A 19,431-nucleotide genomic window follows, 5' to 3' on the forward strand; every position below is an offset into this window, starting at 1 on the left:
ATTCAGGACCAGAATCTAAAGTTAGAAGGAGGACATACTGGCTGCTGCATTGTTGTCAGAGAAGCCAGCACTTCAACATAGCGTGTTTCCTTAATGTCTGATCATATAGTAAGGTACCTTTATCATTTCACTCACTACACATCTCACTGATTGGTCCTTTGAGTTGTGGTCCATTGAAATTCCCAGGCCAGCGAACAATGACGTTGTCTGAGTCCTTTTATCGTTTCTCAAATGTTTGGTTATTAAAGAATGACTATTGGGTGCCCAGGACCTTTATTGTTGTTGCCATGGTATCAAATCTGGTGTCGGTATTATTTGAACCTTGCTAGTAATATATTGAAGTTTAAAAATTGATATTGTGACAAACGTAGTAAAGATACATTTTCACCTTTCAATGGCCCCACATTGAGTCTTTAGTTGGTGTTGTCCTTCATCTTTTACCATGATGTTATTTGAGAGTCTGCATTCAGAGCACCACTACAACATGGAGCTCAGTCTGTATGTTCAAGAAAGGTGATAGCTGATAAAGACCTGGGTGCATTCAGTCACAGAAACCAGCTCATCTGGATACCTTTTCTTGTCCTATAGCTGCGTCTAAAAACACCTCAACCCCTCAGGAATGTTCCAGTTTAAGCTTTAAATGTTGGGCGGGGGCTTGTTGCTCCAGGAGCATCCAGACCGGCTGGTTTGGTCACCAGATCTGAGTGAGAAGCATGAGAACCCGACTCAATTACTCTGACTAAGGGTGAGGGGCAGAACGAGTACAACAACGTTGAACACAAGTAAAAGCCCTCTCTAGTCAATGACGTTTCCTCTGCACATCGCGGCCCGTCTCCAGCTCAGCAGCGTCACTCCGCTCAGAATATGTGCCGACTCTATTTTTGACAGAGCCCGCTGCAAGCAAGTGTAGCGTTAATTTCAAAATAAAACACAACATACAGACTCCTGATGGTTTATTCCATCACTTTATCAACATGACGTCAAAACAGGCACCGAGTGAACAACAAATCATCCTCAGAAAGACAAAGGCAAGGCAAGTTTATTTGTATAGCACATTTCAACAAGGCAATTCAAAGTGCTTCACACAAGACATCAAAAGCATCATGACAGAGAAAAGAAAAGAAACATTAAAATAGAACATTTAAAAATCACTGAAATTATTCAATCTGAAAATATGTTCAAATAAAAATAATTCAAATGAAATTAATTGAAATAAATCAAGTAAAAATATTTAAAAAACAATTAAAAGTTACAGTGCAAATTGAGTTAAAATTTTAAATCCTATTAAATCTGTTTAATGAAAGACAGCTGTAAACAGGTGAGTCTTCAACCTCGATTTAAAAGAGCTGAGAGTTTCAGCAGACCTGCAGTTTTCTGGGAGTTTGTTCCAGATATAAGGAGCATAGAAACTGAACGCTGCTTCTCCATGTTCGGTTCTGACTCTGGGGACAGAGAGCAGACCTGTCCCAGACGACCTGAGCGGTCTGGATGGTTCGTATTTAATCAGGAGGTCACTAATGTATTTTGGCCCTAAACCTTTAAGCGCTTTATAAACCAGCAGCAGGATTTTCAAGTCTATTCTCTGACAGACTGGGAGCCAGTGCAAGGACCTCAGACCTGGACTGATGTGATCCATTTTCTTGGTTTTGGTGAGGACTCTAGCAGCAGCGTTCTGGATCAGCTGCAGTTGTCTGACTGATTTTTTAGGCAGACCTGTAAAGACACTGTTACAGTAATCAAGACGACTGAAGACAAAAACAAGCACAAGTTTTTCCAGGTCCTGCTGGGACATAAGTCCTCTAATTCTTGATATGTTCTTCAGGTGATAGTAGGCTGATTTTGTAATTGTCTTAATGTGGCTTTTAAAGGTCTGAGTCCATCACTACACCCAGATTTCTTGCCTGGTCTGTGGTTTTCAGTCTTACTGACAGAAGCTGATTGCTGACTCTTAGTCGCTCCTCCTTTGCTCCAAAAACAACAACCTCAGTTTTGTCTTTGTTTAGCTGGAGAAAATGTTTGCACATCCACTCACTGATTTGTTCTATGCATTTACCCAGTGCTTTTAAGGGACCATGGTCACCTGGCGACATTGTAATATATATTTGTGTGTCGTCTGCGTAGTTATGATAACTTATTTTATTGTTTTTTATAATCTGAGCTAGTGGGAGCATGTAGACGTTAAACAGAAGAGGCCCCAGGATGGAACCTTGGGGCACTCCACAAGTAATTTTTGTTTGCTCAGATTTGAAGTTACCTATAGACACGAAGAAGTCCCTGTCCTTTAAGTAGGATTCAAACCAGTTTAGCGCTGTGCCAGAAACTCCCACCAGGTTTTCCAGTCGGTCGAGTAGTATATTGTGGTCAACTGTGTCAAACGCAGCACTGAGATCAAGTAAAACTAAGACTGAGGTTCTGCCACTGTCTGTGTTTAAACGGATGTCATTAAACACTTTAACCAGAGCTGTCTCAGTGCTGTGATTTTGTCTAAAACCTGACTGGAAGACATCGAAACAGTCGCTTAATGTCAAGAAGTTATTTAACTGTTGAAAAACAGCTTTTTCAATTATTTTACTTAAAAAAGGAAGATTTGATATCGGCCTGTAATTGTTCATTATTGACTTGTCTAGATTGTTCTTTTTTAATAGTGGCTTGATGAATGTTGTTTTCAGGGCCTGTGGGAAGACACCTGAGAGAAAAGACAGGTTTACAATTTGTAACAGATCTGGAGCCATGACTTGGGAAACTTTTTTGAAAAAACCTGTTTTCAGAATATCAAAACAGCAGGAGGAGGAATTTGTATAATGTTGTTGTATAATGTCCTCCAGGATTTTATGGTTGATTTGATTAAATTGTGTCATGGTGTTTAAGTTGGTTTTAAATGAACATTGCACATATCCTGATCCTGATGATGAGTTACTGACAGTTTGTCTAATTTTCTGGATTTTGGAAAGGTGGAAAATGTATTACAGGCCCTGGTAGAATGAAATTCAGACACAGGAGGGTTTGTTAGCCTGTCGACAATAGCAAACAGGGCACGAGCATTATTATTGTTTCTGGTGATGATATCAGAGAAGAAAGATTGCCTTGCATTCCTCAGTTGTGAATTATAAATGTGAAGACTCTCTTTGTAGGTGTCATAATGAATCTGGAGATTAGTTTTACTCCACCTGCTTTCAGATTTTCAACAATCTCTTTTTCCGTTTCTTACCAGTGTCGAATTTCTCCATGGAGATTTCTTCGTACCAGAGACAACCTTCACTTTATTGGGAGCAATGGAATCAATAACATTTGTTGATCAGTCAGCCTGATCTATTGTTTGCTTACACTCATGTTTGGTAACCTTGCTGTTTGGAAGTGTTTTGACAGGCGCAAGTGAGAAATTATTCTGAAATGTCAGCAGGATTGAACCCTGCACTACACGTCACTGTGCACAGTCAAGACGACAGAAAGAAAACTTTGGAGGAATGATTTTAAGATTATTTGTGGCTCCGGTTTTTGATGACAGAAAGGGGACAGTCATCACAAAATACATGATGGAATTACTTCAGCTGAGAAAAATCTTGAAATCTTTTCTGCTCTGTGATAAATCTGCAAAGACAAAAGCATCAATGAAACTTTGTGAGAGCCTGTTAAACTCTGATGAACGCCGCTTTGCACTAAAGGGTCTGCTAAATGAAATGTAGATCTGTAGAAAGATTACAGCCTGTGCTGCTAAAGAACATTTTTTATTATAAGAATAAGGGTAATAAAATGTATTCTTTCGTTAATGGAAGAATGTGCTGGGGATCGAATCCCGACCTTCCTGTTGAGAGACGACCGACTCTAACACTGTTCCCCTGAGAGAAGGGAGAAAAACATTATTCCCAAAACAAACACAAATAATTTGTGTAAGTTAGTCGTGTCTTTAATGCTAGGCCATTGAAACTCTAGCTGCTGTGAACATTCAAACACATGGATCCAAAAGCCATTTAACCATTTATTGAGCCATTTATCCATTCAACCATTTATTGAGTACAAGGTCAAGTGGGTGGATGGATGAATGATGGATGAATGATGGATGAATGGATGGATGATAGATGGATAGATTATAGATGGACGGATGGATGGATGTTTGTTATTTTTGCCTGTGCTCTCCCTGAAGTTTGATTGTGTTTATTGTAAATAAATAGTTTATTGCGGACTGTAAATTCGTTTGTGGTTTATCATCGGGAGTGAGGAAGGAGATGGTCACTTTTGTGCTGCGGCTGGTTTCTCCTACGCCGGTCGTAACAGAGAAGCATTTTAATGATTGCAAATTTTTTGTCCAATAACCGAGAAAAAGCATCCAGCTTTGACCTCGCCAGGGTCACATCGGAAACTAACCTTTTTCATCATTTTTAAAACTTCAACATCTCTTCAGTAAGCTGGCCAAATGTGGAGTGGATCAGAAGAAACGTGTCGGAGTAGTTAAAATACGGACCCTGTTAAGTGGTTGAACAAGCCAATATGAAAAAAAAAAAAAGTTGGACTTCCTGTATCGTTTCCACCATGAGCGTCTGATACTTTTTTGGACGTGATGCAGATGTGTGCCATCTTTCATGAAGGTCGGTCTAACCTACTGCGAGGCTGCATGACCGTTTGGAAAGGGGTGCAGTGTAATGTGCAGCAATTCATTCTGCAGATAAATAATTGCATTGCAAAAGGGTCCTCGCAGCGTTTCGGTGCCTGGGCCAGAATCAGTACGACTGATAACTGCAACTGCACCTCATGACTCCCTGATGCTCTGTGGACTTGGTTAAAGGCCAACAGCTTTATCTCAGAGCAGGCGTGGCAACAGTTTAACAATTCCTTGTTAAATAAGTATTATTTGAAAACCTGTTGTCAATCTTTTGTTCCGTTGCTCGTCTGCAGATTTACATTGCTTTGCACACTAAGTCAATAATCTAATCAGATAAACAGAATGGAATTTGACATATTTAATAACACGTCTGTTTGTGTACTTTACTGTACACCTGAGAGTGCAGGGGGAGGAGCTCCGACAGGTGGGGGAGGGGGAGGAGTTTGAAGTGGATGTGCTGGGGAAGGGGGAGATAGTGGAGGTTATGAATTTATATATATTTATGGCTGTGTCTGATAAAAATGGCTTAAATTAAGCCGCAAAGTCAGTAAAGTAGCTATCATGCTCTGTGTTGTTTGTCAACTGAGCACGCTTCATAATAACATAAAGCATGCATGAGTTGTATTACCACGTTATGTACAAGAGGTAATCGTGCTTAGGCACGGATAGTCCTGTGTAGTGTGACCGCAGGCTGTGCCGGCCAGCACAGGAATGGCGCAGCGGGGGGACAATCGTGCTTGAGTATGGCACAGTACGGATGGCCAGTGTGTCCGCGCCCTGAGTGTGTGAGAAGGCGAGCAGCGGGATTCCGGATGTTTTGTAGTTTCTTGAGTGTTTTGGACTCTGAACCTGGCTGTTAACACCAATGTTTACAGCTGAGAAGCAAAAGGTCTGGTGGGTTTAGTAAATATGTCAGAGACGACTTACTGACAGAAAACACCTGAAAGACAAGAACTACCTGCTGCCAATCATCACAGACACACACACACACACACACACACACACACACACACACACACACACACACACACACACACAAACAGGTGTTATTATAAAGTGGCTCGGCTGGGGAGAGCTGCTCTTAAAGCCTCTGGAGGATTTTCTGCTTTTCATTGGCTTTGACGCAAAACGACACTCGCAAACTGTGGGGGGTGGAGCAAACAAAGGTGTGTCTCTATACCCTGCAGGTAAAACACACACACATTCATACGGACACACTCACACATAGACCATGGTTACTGACACTCCAGTAACACAGAGGAGGGTTAACTGTAAGAACAAGGATTTTAAGTTCCTGGAGGTCAGAAAGGCGAGAGTGACTTTAAACGCGACATCATTAAGCCAGCAGAGAAACATCCTGTCATGTTCTCTGCTCTGTGACACACCTGTGAGGACGACAGCTCGCACCTGTGGCCGGAGAGTTTCAACATGCTGGAGAGGGACTCTACTAACAGAGGACAAAGGTACGTCTGCTTCTTTATAACTCTATTTCCTTTATTGTGAAGTGAAGGGGGGGGGGGGGGGGGGGGGGGGGGGAAGGAAGAGCGATGAATCACAGCGTTGAAAAGTCTCAAACATGACAGGAAGTTAAATACAGACACCGTTACAATCACTGCAGTTTTTGTCAGGCTTGGTAAATCGCAATGCGTGTACTAACCGAACTTGTTTGCATTTTCTCCTCCCAGTATTTTGCACGTTAGGGTAGAAACACCCCATAGTGCATATTCATTAAGGAAAACGTACTAAATGGTCAATGCGTGTTGTTTTGCTCATATGAAAGACGTAATCCTCACTGCGCGCCATTAGTAGATCAGATAGCACTTTTTTTGCTGGTGGTATCAAGTTTGCACATGTTTTAAGACACGCAAAACTTTAGTAAATCTGGCCCTTAGAGACTGTAGGTACGACGAGCAGGCCTGATATCTGAAGACCCTTCCTCCCATAGTACATTTAGAGACTAGGTACCATGAGCAGGCCCGATGACTGAAGGCTCTACCTCCCAAAGTAAATTTAGAGACTAGGTACCACGAGCAGGCCTGATGACTGAAGGCTCTACCTCCCAAAGTAAATTTAGAGACTGTATGTAACACAGGTCTGCATTCTGGGATCGTAATGTTCTCGAAGGGTAGTACAGCACTATTAGCTCTTTAAGATAAGATGGTGCCTGACCATTTAGAGCTTTGTAAGTGAGAAAAAGGATTTTAAATTATATTCTAGATTTTATAGGGAGCCAGTGCAGAGAAGCCAAAACAGGAGTAATGTGGTCCCTGTTCCTAGTTCTAGTCAGTACACGAGCTGCAGCATTCTGGACTAGTTGAAGAGTCTTTTTACCTGCTCTTTTGTAATATTAACAGACAATGAGTAAGGTATTTTACCTGCTTTTTGTAAAGTGTCTCGAGATAACACTTGTTATGAGTTGACGCTATACAAATAAAAATTCATTGATTGATTGATAGTTTTGTTCTGGTTTTGCGACATTCCTGATTTCAGATAACAAAGGTGAAAATAGGCTGTCTTGAAATTTGCTTGATGTGAGAGTTAAAGGACATGTTTTGGTCAAATAGAACTCCTAGATTCCTAACAGTGGTGCTAGATGCCAGGCTGATGTCATTAAGGAGAGTTATATCATTTGATAAAGTCTCTCTGAGGTTTTTAGGGCCTAGCACAATAACTTCAGTGTTGTCTGAGTTAAGAAGCAAAACTCTTCTGTTCATCCAGGTCCTATTGTCCTTAAGGCATGTTTCTAGTTTACATAACTGATTGGTGGCATCAGGCTTCATTGATAAGTAAAGCTGAGTATCATCTGCCTAACAATGATAATTGATGTTTCCTTTATTAGGTGAAAAGAATTTGTCCAAGCACAGAAACTTGTGGAACCCAATCATTCTGAGGACAGAAGCAATTAATTTGTAACTTTCACCAGTGCAGTCTCAGTGCTATGTTGGCCTCTAAGTCCTGACTGAAAATAAAAAAACTGTTATTATGGAAGAAACATAAAGGTTAGTTTCAGTGGGAAATGTAAAAAGACAGTTTAAATGTCCAAGGACGAGATGTATCTTGTCTGTCATCGGCGTAACAGTGCATTTAAAAGTACAATGACTTTTATTTCATGATAATTATTTTATTATTTAAAGCATATTAATGATATGCTATTTTTTCTCCATCATTGTGTCCCTCAGTGTCCCTCCCGGTCAGAGCACGGTGGAAGTCGGGGATCTGGCAGAAAGCAGAAGATGGTGCGGTCTTTCGCGGCGTCACTTCTTCTTCATCTTGGTGGTCGGAACAGTTTTGTTTGTCTACGGCACAAACGTGACGGAAATTTCATCAGACTGGAACCCTCAATGGCTTAAAAACTATAATGCAAAAAAAATCAAAATACCTCAACCCGCTGCTGTCACGATTACAAATAAGGATATCTCACCAACATCAGCGGTGATGAACATTACAACTTCAGAAAACAAATCTGAGCCCCAAACTCCGCCTCCTTACAAATCTCCAGGACTGTACTTAGTGGAGTACCCCTACGAGTACCACTTCACCATAAATGAGCCAAACAAATGTGAGCAGCAGAAACCCTTCCTGGTTCTGATAGTTCCTGTGGCGCCCCACAACAGGGCGCACCGCGACATCATCCGCAGCACGTGGGGAAGTGAGACCCTGGTCCTGGACAAAGTGGTGAACCTGTTCTTCCTGCTAGGGCAGCAAAACAGGGAGGGGGCAGAACAGCTTCAGGAGCAGCTGCTGCAGGAAAGCAAAGAGCACGGAGATCTGATCCAGAGCAACTTCATAGACTGCTACAAGAACCTGACCATCAAGACCATGGTGATGATGGAGTGGCTGGACTCGCACTGCTTGGGCACCTCGTATGCCATGAAGATTGATTCAGACATGTTTCTCAATGTGCCCAAACTGGTCAGCATGCTGTCAAACGTTCCAAAGACAAACTACCTGACAGGACTAGTGGCGAGAAGAGGTGCTGTCCTGAGAAATAAAGGCTCAAAGTGGTACGTACCAGAGTATATTTACCCCCAAGCATATTACCCACGCTATGCTTTGGGTCTAGGCTATGTTTTTTCTGTGGACCTTGCCAAAAAGCTGGTGGAGGCTGCCAGACATGTTAAAGCTATCTACATTGAAGACGTGTATTTAGGGATGTGTATGCAGCACTTACACATCCCCCCTACTGACCCTCCAAACTGGGGCTATTTTCAGGTTTTTCCTGTGCAGTACAGCCGCTGCACATACTCCAAGCTAATAGCCACAACGACAAACCCAAGCCTGGATCGTGTGTGGGCTTGGAAAGACTATAAGAAACCTGGACAATACTGCTGATCTGGATTATGTCATAAAACGGCTGATGAACGGTGTAATATGTTATTACAATAAAGACTGAATTCCTCATTCATGCTTGACCAAAAGGAGGACCTAAAGGAGATGTCCGCACATCCAATTTCTGATTAAATAAGTGCGTAAGACATCAAACTGTCACTTTGAAAATAAAAAAATCCTGCGATAATCAAGAACAGTCTTGACAAAGAGGGTCTGACAACGTTGGGATCTTTTCTAATAAATTGGTGATGCCTAGCAAGAGTAGGGTGCGGGATCTTTCCTTTCTTCTCCAAAAGACATAAAATGTTACTTACTTGCCTGCAGCCTTCATTTTGAATGTCTAACTGGATGTGGGATAGCATTTTGCTAACATGAAAGCTTTCTTTTAACTGTCACACCTTTAACCTTTTTATAATAACTGGATTCGCCCCCCTGCTGGCCATAATAGAGACTGCGGGTTTGAGGTGCTTCAGCATTGATTTCACTTTGGAGAGTAAGAAGCTACGTCCACTTCCTATGAACAGTCGATGTTTTATAACCAGCGATGTCAGAATCATTTTTCTGACCTGCTATTTTGAAATAGTGAAAGAGATGGAGCCAGAAGGTTAAAAACATGTACAAATATATCTTTCTATTTTTTATGGATGGTTGGGGATTTAACTTATATGAAGGAAAAAAACGGTAACATAAGGAGTGTTGGATTTATGAAGGTTGTTTGACGTCTAAAGTAAAGATGAATTTTACTAGAGCTCCAATGAAGTTAATTCTGTGGCACGTGGCCTTCAATGTGATTTCACTGCTTTGTCGATTTTTTGGCAGCAGAGAAACGTTGCTCTTACTCATGGATCTGGAAGCGTGTTGAGACACATCGCAGCTTCCAGAGAGGACATGTGGGTTGTTCCTCCTCATGACGGGGGAGGGCGGAGACTGTAGCCAATGAAAATAAATTCTCATGATGTTATCTGAAAGAGAGTCCGCCTGTTAAGTCTTTAAACAGGAGCGATAAAAATGGAGAGACAGAGTTTGTTGATCATCTTTACAAGTTTGTAAAGGAGTTACGGCCCTGTTCAGACCGCTGTTTCAAGACGCCACATCTCTCCCCCAGTGCACTTTCACTGAAACGTAATTTCATCACCCACACATTTACAAAGGAAGAGAACAGTCTGACTGTGTGTGTATGTGGAGCTCCCGCTGTGCCGTAACGCAATGTGACTCCATAATACGCCGTCACAGAATCAATATGAATGTAGAAAGACGTGATGACGGCTGAGCCAGGCACCATGGCCAAAAAGGCAGTTTGAAAAGGGTCACAGACTCGTTTCAGGCTTTTCACTGAACATTCGGGGTAAAGTTTTCAACATTTGATACTTTAATACTCTTTTGAACCACGTTTTTGAAAACGAATCAACCTCAATTGTTTTGATGACCAGTATTATTGACACGTACCGAAGCATTGAAAAAACAAACAACTCTTCAGTCACATTTGAACCCTTTAGCTCTAGGACTTCTATTTGTGTTGCCGTGGTGACAAAAAAGGTATCAAGGTAAAAATTCTGGTGCATAATGTGCATAATCTTGTATCAATAAAGTTCATTTTGGGTTTGAAAATTTTCAGAATAAAGTCGTAAATTCCCTCCTTACTTTATTCTCCTTGACTTTATTCTCGTTGAGTTTATATTCTCACAACATGGTGATAAATGTTGTTTTTTCTGTCAGCAGAATTCTTAAACACCTGCTAAACACCTGCACATCATGTTTCCAAGCTGCTGCTGCCAATTCCCCTCAGTCACTTTGACCTTTTTCATTTTTGTTTTGTTGTGAACACAAGTGACATAAGACGAGGGCAGAAAACCAGTTTGGTTTCGGCTCACAGGTCAGAATGGTCCAGCACCCCCCGGCCCCAGTTATTCGACCCTCTCTTACATTAGCATACATTCAGGGTGGAGAGCCTTCAGTTTCGTTGGGGGGAGGGGGGGGGGGGGCACCAGAGGTCTTCTTTTGGACTAAAGTGTAAGTAAATACTCGGAGTGAGTGATCAGAAATCTTTGCAGCCAGTTTGACTTTTTTTTACATCCGTGTTGGGAGGAACTCGCCCCCTTCTGCTTTGTGCTTAATCAAAGACGAGACTGAGAAGCGAGTTCCTGATGTGTCCAGAAAGATCACATTTGTGAGAGCTATCAGTTCTTCATGTTTGAATTCTATGGAACTATGAATGTTGCAAAACTATTTTAAAGGACAGATCCGCAAATACAAAGCTCTGCAAATATGTTGAGTATTTTGTTAACGTGCACAGAATAAATCATAGCTGACAAGTCATCGGAGCATGCATGCCGTGCTGAATGGACTTTGAGTTCCATCCACAGATGGATTTGGGAGGGTTTGTTTACCCAGAAGGCCTAACGTGGCAAACTTAACATCTGCCAAGCCGAGCAGGTCACCTGTTGGTGTTTTTGTATATTTACCACAAAGGGTCACCTGTTTATTTCCACTTAGATATCTCAGTCATGTTGTTTTATCTGACATCCTTTACTGTCCTGCTTTTAGTTCTGTAGTTCTTATGATGTCTCGGTTTGAGAATCGACATGTTTTCATCCAGTTATCTCATCCCTACAACAACTGTTGTTACATAAAGACACCCATCGATGGAGTAACTGTGTTTTTTCTTTCTTGGTCTCTTGACAGTTTGTTTTACGCCACACATCCTGTTGTAAAGCAGAGACACCTAGTGGACATAATGTGTATTACAGCCGTTTTTCACTCATCATGTTTGTGTTGCCGAGTCAAGACCTTAACTAATTTGTGCGCGAGTCTTCCCGCCCTTATTTGCGTCATAAATCGGTCACACAAACACGATAAACATATTTTTTTGGATTAACTGTCACTTACCCTTCTAGACGTCCAAGACGACCAATTTCCCGATGTTACTCCTTAGAAAACGTCCGTAATCTCGCTTTGAAAACGGAGGACAAAAAAAGACGTACCTGCTAACAGCAGAACCTGCCTGAGAAATGTTATATTTTTTTATTTAATTTGGTCTAAAACTAAACTAATGAAAGTTGTCTGTACACCCATGGGCTCTCTGGAAACCGGAAGAGCTGGTTGTTGATCCGGCATTATTTTTATATGAACAGAATATTGAACAGCCTGAAATAAACTACGTTACTTTAGAAATAAACTAATTCCAGGATGACTTCCGGTTTCCTTCTACCTAGGATTATGGGAGTTGTAGTTATAAAACCTTGAACACAATATCAACGGATTTAGTTGAAAAACAAAGACAAACTATCATTAACCTTTAAAAGAACCTGTTTCTGTTTCGATATGAATATTTCGGAGATTATCCGTTAAATATATTGGTGATAAAATATTAAATTATATATATTTTTTTAATTCATCACATTAGTTTTGATTGAGTGCAGAGAAAAAAGGAAGTTAGTCGGCTGTAATGAAGATGCAGTTATAAGGAGACAAAGACACATTCAAAAAAAGTTAAATCAGGACAAACTCTTTAATTCGGGGAGAATTTCATGTAAAATGTGAAAAGGAACAGTAACAAAGTTGAACAAACATTTGAGATGAAACAGTGCAGGAGTCATGAGGCTTGTTTGTTAAGTATCCTCCTTTAAGTCAAACTTCAGGATCACAGTTTTAAACTAAAAAAACATTACCTCGTTAAAAATCCCAAAGAGAAAGAAGATGTTAGAATAAATTTATAAAAATGTATGGAGTCACATTTAGAGATGTCTTAAAGCTTTTTTCCAGCAGAGGGCAGCATTCACAGCTTTATAAAGACAACCCTTAATCCTACGTTCCCTCTGAGCAAAGTAATAAAAAATATAAAACTAAACGAATTACTTCAAATTACTTATTAAATTATTTAAACAGTAAAAAAAAATTCTCAGAAAGTGTAAACATAATAAAATAATATGAAAAATGAAAATAGTCAAATAAAACATACAATAATTAAAAATAATAAGATAAATAAAATACTAAAAAATACTGAAAGAATAAAAAATAATAATATTTAAAATTTGTCACCAACCTTTTATTTATTTTTAACAAAAATGCAGTAGTTGTACATTATGTTGTACATTTAGTAGAAGCTCTGTTGAGATACACAGGAGAGAAAAAGAAACCTGGTTTCTCTGTTGGCTTGTATACTATCCCATAGTGACAGGGAACAGCTTGATCCCTTCATCACGTCGTGTGGCGAGTTTTGTAGACACATCGACACTACAGATGTGAGTCTGTTAAACAGGACAACGGTTAGCTTAGCTTAGCATGTTTTGGTGATGTTATAATTCATAGTTTTAAACTTCCCCTTCAGGTTTCGTCCCTAACGACTGAAGGACTCATCTTTAATAATGCTGTTAAAATAATAAAGTATTAAAATCGATCGTTTAATGACAGTTTGTTTGAGAGATCAGTTTATCTGTTAGACAGTTTGATTTAGTCACGATTCCAGTCCACAGCCAAACAGATACTCACGTTTACTCACGGTCATTCGTCCAGAGAGCTGTCAGTCAATCATGATGTCATACCCCTTTTTATAGCATCAACTAACGTTTTGAAACTAAACTTCTCTGAGAAATGAACACCTGGACATCAGTCGGCATGATAGGAACTAACTATAACGACAGAATCCGGGGTTGGACAAAAAGTATTTGACGTGTACTTTGATTTAATAGTTTGACTAATGTCCTGTCTGTTAACATGGAGGAGGCGGAGCTTATGATGTATACTGCAGCCAGTCAGCAGAGGAGGCTCTAAATATTTTGGCTTCACTCACAGGTAGCTGTATCTCCGTCCATCTTAATATACAGCCTGTGGTTTTAATGCAAATCAGACTGAAAATATGTTTTTTTAATGACTTAGCATGGTCACTACGGTTTTATTTAATTATTTAATGAGAAGCAGACTGTTCAAACAGAAGCACGTCATGGCTGTATTTATGTGAGCTTTTATGTGTGAGATGCCTTTGAATGAACACTTCTAATCATTTAGTGTTCCAAAGCAAATCAAGGGTAGAGTGTGTCTGTTTTTAAGTTGTTTTTTTGTAGATTTTTTACCTTAATTTATGTGACTACTGCATTTTTTAAGCACTTCCACAGCTTCTTTTTAACTTTCTTATTGTGTAGTGGAATTTATTACCCTATAGTACGCAGACCCCCAAGGTTGAAGGAAAAAAATTAATACATAGCCATTTGTAAACCTGTTCCCATGGTTTACAAATCTGTGTGAATGGTTTACAAATCTGTGTGAACATTTTAGAAATCCTCGGAACATTTTACAAATCTGTGCGAATGGCACATGAAAAGACAGCTTAAGCGTCTCCAGCACAGAGACCTTTTGGTTAAAGTATCATGTTGTGTTATTTGTTGTAGTTTGGTACCACACAGGTGCAGGCCACAGGTACGGTGATGAAGTCTTTACTCAGTCTGTATCGGTTTCCTTCACAGCGAGTCCTCCTGAAGACGAGCAGCGAGGTGTTCACTTGCACTGAGTTGTAGTTCCAGTCTTCTTGTCCATTCAGGATGCAGTGTTCACAGAGACAGTCTGCAAAGGCGATCACAGCAGGGATCCTCTCCGTGTCCTTGTTCAGTCTGAAGCAGACGATCACAGAGAGCAGACATCAACAAACAGAATCATTTATGTTTTTCTTTAATGTGACGGGGTTATAATTAGAGTTTATCAAAAGACCCAACTATTAGAGCTTCTTAATAAAGCTAACCATTAGAGCTTTTAAGCAGAGCTAACTATTACAAATAACTATTAGAGCTTCTTATTAGAGCTAACTGAAAGAGCTAACCTTTAGAAATTCTAATTGGAACTAAATATTAGAGCCTCTAATTAGAGCTTCTTAATATAGCTTCAAATGTAGCGTCTTATTAGAGCTTCTAATTCAATCTTTACATTAGAGCAAACTGTTAGAGCTTCTAATCAGAGCTTACTACTAGAGCTTCTTATTATAGCTAATATTAGAGCTAACTATTAGGGTTTCTTATTAGAGCTTCTTAATGGGTTAACTATTAGAGTATTAATTAGAGCTCAGTATAATTTTTTTATTAGAGCTAACTATAAGAGCTTCTAATCAGAGCTAAGGATTGTAACTTTTAATCAGAGCTAACTATTAGAGCTTCTTATTCAAGTTTCTTATTAGAGCTTCTAATTAGACCTAAAAATTAGATCTAACTGTGAGAGCTTCTTATTAAAGCTTACATCATGCAGTGAGGAAAGTACCTGAGTGCATCTCCTGAAAAAATTACAAAATTATTATTGTTATTATTTAAATGAGTCATCAAAACATTCACCCCCCGTACAGTGTGTGTCGATTGAGACATGAGATAATCAGACCTATTTGGTCTTTTGAACCAGGCTGTAAACATGTTAATTTCTGCTGTAAAAACAGGCTTTTTAGAATGTGTATGGCCATCTTCACATATGCACTCCTGAAAAGATCAAGGTAATTTCAGAATTATATCCTGCTGCGTTCTCACATCAGCTCACTCTGACTTTCTGCAGAATAAATACGAGGAGGCTGGAGGAGAAACTCCGGGTGAAGAGAGAAACATTCAGCGGTTTGTGTTCACACATGACGCTCAGCCTGCAGATATCAGGACAATTTCAGGAGGATTCTGCAAGTATGAAAGCTCTATGTGTGACTTCCTCTGCTTCTTTAGCCAGCCTCTAGTGGACACTAAATGAACTGCAGGATTTTGCACTGTTTTCATTTTGTTTTTTCCAACACCTGAGGTTGCTGCTTGTTTGTTTTTTTCATATTAGATCGAGTGAAAGGCTTCAAATGAAATGAGATCTACCAGTTTCCAATCATTCTGGAGAAAGTTCCCTGCAGAGGAGGCAGCCAAGCTCAACGCTCTTTTCCCAGGCTCAGTGTGGACACGAGGAACAGAACGTTTAACAACATCACAGGAGCATAAATAAGAAGGAATTAAACCAAGAAGAGCTTTATAAAAAAAGACTCAGCCAGTGTTTATACCTGCACTGATAAATGTAAATCAGTGTGAGCTGCTGTTGGTACTCTTCAATATTTAATGAACATTACAAGTAGTTAAGAAAATATGTGCTCGCTCATCATATAAAGACTTCTATCAGCACCCTCAGATGAAGCTGACGTCCGTCCAGCGTCTCTAAATTAATATGTACTACACATGTTCTTGTGGGTTTCTGTTATGATGTTTTTATTACCTAAGAGGTTTTATTGGCTGTCCTGTCTCCTGACATGCTTGTTTATTGTAAGTTGCACAGTGTGTGTTTCCTCTCTACTTCCGCCAAAGCTAAATCTCCCCCTCAGGACAATAAAGACTCATCTGATACAATATCTTTTAAAAACAAGAAATTACCCAATATTACCTGATTAGTGATCAAAATTCAAACGATAAAGCTAATTTGAAAATGAAAATACAGTAAAAGAAACACGTTTTAATTTTCAGATTATAGGTGCATTATTTGACCTATATTTAAAATCCAGTTTGCATTACACTTTTGCTCTCTATGTATGCATATTGTATGACATAATTCAAATGAAAACGAAAAGGTCTTTGGCTTTTCGTTTTCAAACTTGCCGTGCTAAAAAGTGATCATAATTCAAACCAACTCGAAAACGAAATGGCAAAGTGGATGGCGCAGGAAAGTGACGTCAGACTCCAGCTCCCAGGCAGGCGAACGCAATATTTACAGACTATGAGGCAAGCGGGCAGAACGCGCAGTACGATGGGTGGCGGGGTGAATCTTTAACACAATAGGGCAGACTTTAGTTCACACTGTGATACAGGTGGTGATCGGAGTGTTTTTTTCAGCGCACACTGAACTTTTAGCGAGCATGACGCAGCAGCTTTATAACCCGAGCTGCCAAGTCTCACGCATGACACCATACCACTATCTCTGACCGTGAGAGTCACTCAATTAAGCATCTGCACGCCGTGAAATTCACATAGATGTGTCCTAAGACCGGTTTATTGATAGATTATAGATCACTCTCTTCTCTGCTTAACTTAGTTACATTAAAAAAGATTATGGATTGAATTTTCTGTTTCAAATAATCTCTCCAGCTCTGTGCACAAAGTGTCTCTCATCCTCTGTGCGTAATGGCTCACACTCTCCCTCTCGACCGACTGTATGAGCTCTCTCTCCCTTTCAGAGATTGTTTTGTAGTTATTAAAAGAATAATCAACTAAAACTCCAAAATTGAATCAAAATCAGGGCAACAACTAGTTTGGGGCTTGTACCAGCGTTAAAGATTCACCCCGCCACCAATCGTACTGCGCGTTCTGCCCGCTTGCCTCAAGTCTGTAAATATTGCGCTCGCCTGCCTGGGAGCTGGAGTCTGACGTCACTTTCCTGCACCGTCCACTTTGCCATTTCGTTTTCGAGATGGTTTGAATTATGATCACTTTTTAGCACGGCAAGTTTGAAAACAAAAAGCCAAAGACCTTTTCGTTTTCATTTGAATTATATCATACAATATGCATACATAGAGAGTAAAAGTATAATGCAAATTGGATGAGTGAATATTCATTTTACATATAGGTAAAATAATGCACCTATAATCTGAAAATTAAAACGTGTTTCTTTTACTGAATTTTCATTTTAAAATTAGCTTTTTCATTTTAATTATGATACAAATTTAGCGGGGCATTTTTTTTTTTTAAATGAAAAAGCAAATGTAATTTTCTTCTTCATTTTAATTTAGTCAAAGAATGTGCATTTTTGAAGGTGAAAACTAAAATTCAAATTAGATAAATTAATCATCATTTGATTTTTGAGTCAAATAATACACCCATATTCTGAAAGTTAAAAAGAATTTCTGTTAATGCATTTGAATTTTCAACTTAGCTTTATCATTTGAATTTTGATCACTAATCGCTTCCATATAAAAGAGGTAACAATAGGCTATCATTAGATTTTGACTTAAATCAAATCAAAGTTTAAACATGTGGTATTTTCACAGCTTTAATACTTCCAGCTCTCAGGTTATGATGTTTTAAAACACTCATTGATAGCCTACAGCCTCAGTGCGGGTTTTTGTCCCTCTGGACCCTCCGTAGGTGCACCATAGCCTACCTGTACGTCCAGGGGGACAGGGCGCGGTTCTTCAGCTTCCCGCGCATCTCTGTGGCGGCCTGTGCGCATGTCCTCTGCGGCTGCTCCGTGAGGACTCTCAGATTGTTCTCGTAGAGTCTCATTAAATTGTCCGAGTGGTCTTTGAACGCATCCTCACGGAGACATCTGGAGCCTCTGACGGCGGAAGGTGAGGCGGTGTGCATGAGCAGAGAGCCGATGGAGATCTGTGGACGTTCAACAACACGTTTAACGACAAAGTTAGAAGAAAAAAAAAAGAGAGTTTCAAGCGTTCAGAATGAAACTTCAGTTACCATCTGCAGGCTGACCAACGCCATCCTGAACCGAGGATTAAGGTGACTGAACCCAGCTCCATTTTACCCGGTTTATATATGTTTACAGCCCCAACACGTGTAAACCTGGAAAATCCGTAACCCAAGTTATTTCCTCCTAGTCAGACAAAAACATAAGCCTTCTCTTAACCCCGCCCCCTCTGCGGACAGGGCGGGTGTCTCATACGAGCATCCCCTGAGACCTTTAAATTCTCCTGATTTCTTTTATCTGCCGTCTTTGACGCTCTCTCTGCACCTCTGAGCTCCTCTGATTCACTCAGATGTTTACTCATCATGCTGAATTATATGAGAGAAAGACTGAAATAATGTGACTATATTTATCTGATGTCCTCACTCAACAGATATGAAAATATACACTGAGAACAAATTGATTCATGAATTCATTTATTGATTCTAGCTCTCTGTATTTTCTTTGAATGAGTTGTCATAATTAAGAGCCTCTCTAACTCATTGTGACAAAACTTTCCATTTTAGTGTTGTAGTCAAGACAGTGCTAACCGAGACCGAGTCAAGACCAAGACCATAAACATCACTGAAAAATCATCATCTTGAGTTTAGGGGGCGTGTCACTCACCTAGACCGCAACACCGGGAAGGTTGTGGTCGTAACCGGGGGAATAAAATTCAAACTACAAATTGAAATTATTTGTTCTTTTAGAAAGAGGCGTTTTCCTTCTGATCACAGTGATGATGTGGAAAAACAGCCAATCAGTCTCGATTTACAGTTTTCTCCGATTGCTATGACAAATTCTTCAATACTTAAACAAATTTTCCTAAACTCTTAACACACCAGCACACCTAAAACACACAATTGGCAAAACAGTTAATTTCATGCTCAAAACCACCTCCACCAGTTGTACCACTAAACTCTCACACTAATTTTCAAAATAGAATAATACACAAACACATTACACCATGTCCACCAAAACACTGTAAACATGTCTCAGAATAAAAACAATCTTCCAAAACACTAACATATGTTGTCTTCCAACAGGAACATTTAGTCAATCAGATCAAAATGTCATAAAAAATACTTAACACCAGATGGAATAACAGAAACTACTGTACATTACTT

At 39.8% G+C, this 19,431-nt stretch overlaps 2 protein-coding genes across 2 annotated transcripts; one reads left to right on the plus strand and one right to left on the minus strand.

Annotated features, from left to right (window-relative positions):
* The first annotated feature begins 5,666 nt into the window (after window positions 1-5,666).
* LOC132974815 (beta-1,3-galactosyltransferase 2) lies at window positions 5,667-10,559 on the plus strand. Its single transcript, XM_061039129.1, has 2 exons — window positions 5,667-6,060; window positions 7,777-10,559. The coding sequence occupies exons 1-2, from the start codon at window positions 6,026-6,028 to the stop codon at window positions 8,927-8,929; spliced, it is 1,188 nt and encodes a 395-aa protein (XP_060895112.1). The 5' UTR covers window positions 5,667-6,025; the 3' UTR covers window positions 8,930-10,559.
* Window positions 10,560-12,417: 1,858 nt separating this feature from the next.
* Window positions 12,418-18,496, minus strand: LOC132975716 (interleukin-17C-like). The gene is made up of 3 exons (XM_061040509.1): window positions 18,319-18,496; window positions 18,008-18,231; window positions 12,418-14,529 (listed from the first exon to the last, which is right to left on the minus strand). The coding sequence occupies exons 1-3, from the start codon at window positions 18,340-18,342 to the stop codon at window positions 14,298-14,300; spliced, it is 480 nt and encodes a 159-aa protein (XP_060896492.1). The 5' UTR covers window positions 18,343-18,496; the 3' UTR covers window positions 12,418-14,297.
* Window positions 18,497-19,431: the final 935 nt, after the last annotated feature.

This window comes from Labrus mixtus, chromosome 1, assembly GCF_963584025.1.
Source record: "Labrus mixtus chromosome 1, fLabMix1.1, whole genome shotgun sequence".
NCBI lineage: Eukaryota > Metazoa > Chordata > Actinopteri > Labriformes > Labridae > Labrus > Labrus mixtus.

What these genes read in the sequence shown, in the direction of transcription:
- LOC132975716 (XM_061040509.1), bottom strand. Translation starts at nt 18,342, where the DNA reads ATGGCGTTGGTCAGCCTGCAGATG. An exon ending in CGTTGGTCAGCCTGCAGATG is followed by an intron (nt 18,232 to 18,318) that starts GTAACTGAAGTT and finishes GAACGTCCACAG; the next exon opens with ATCTCCATCGGCTCTCTGCT. An exon ending in CTGTCCCCCTGGACGTACAG is followed by an intron (nt 14,530 to 18,007) that starts GTAGGCTATGGT and finishes CGTCTGCTTCAG; the next exon opens with ACTGAACAAGGACACGGAGA.
- LOC132974815 (XM_061039129.1), top strand. Translation starts at nt 6,026, where the DNA reads ATGCTGGAGAGGGACTCTACTAACAGAGGACAAAG. An exon ending in TCTACTAACAGAGGACAAAG is followed by an intron (nt 6,061 to 7,776) that starts GTACGTCTGCTT and finishes TGTGTCCCTCAG; the next exon opens with TGTCCCTCCCGGTCAGAGCA.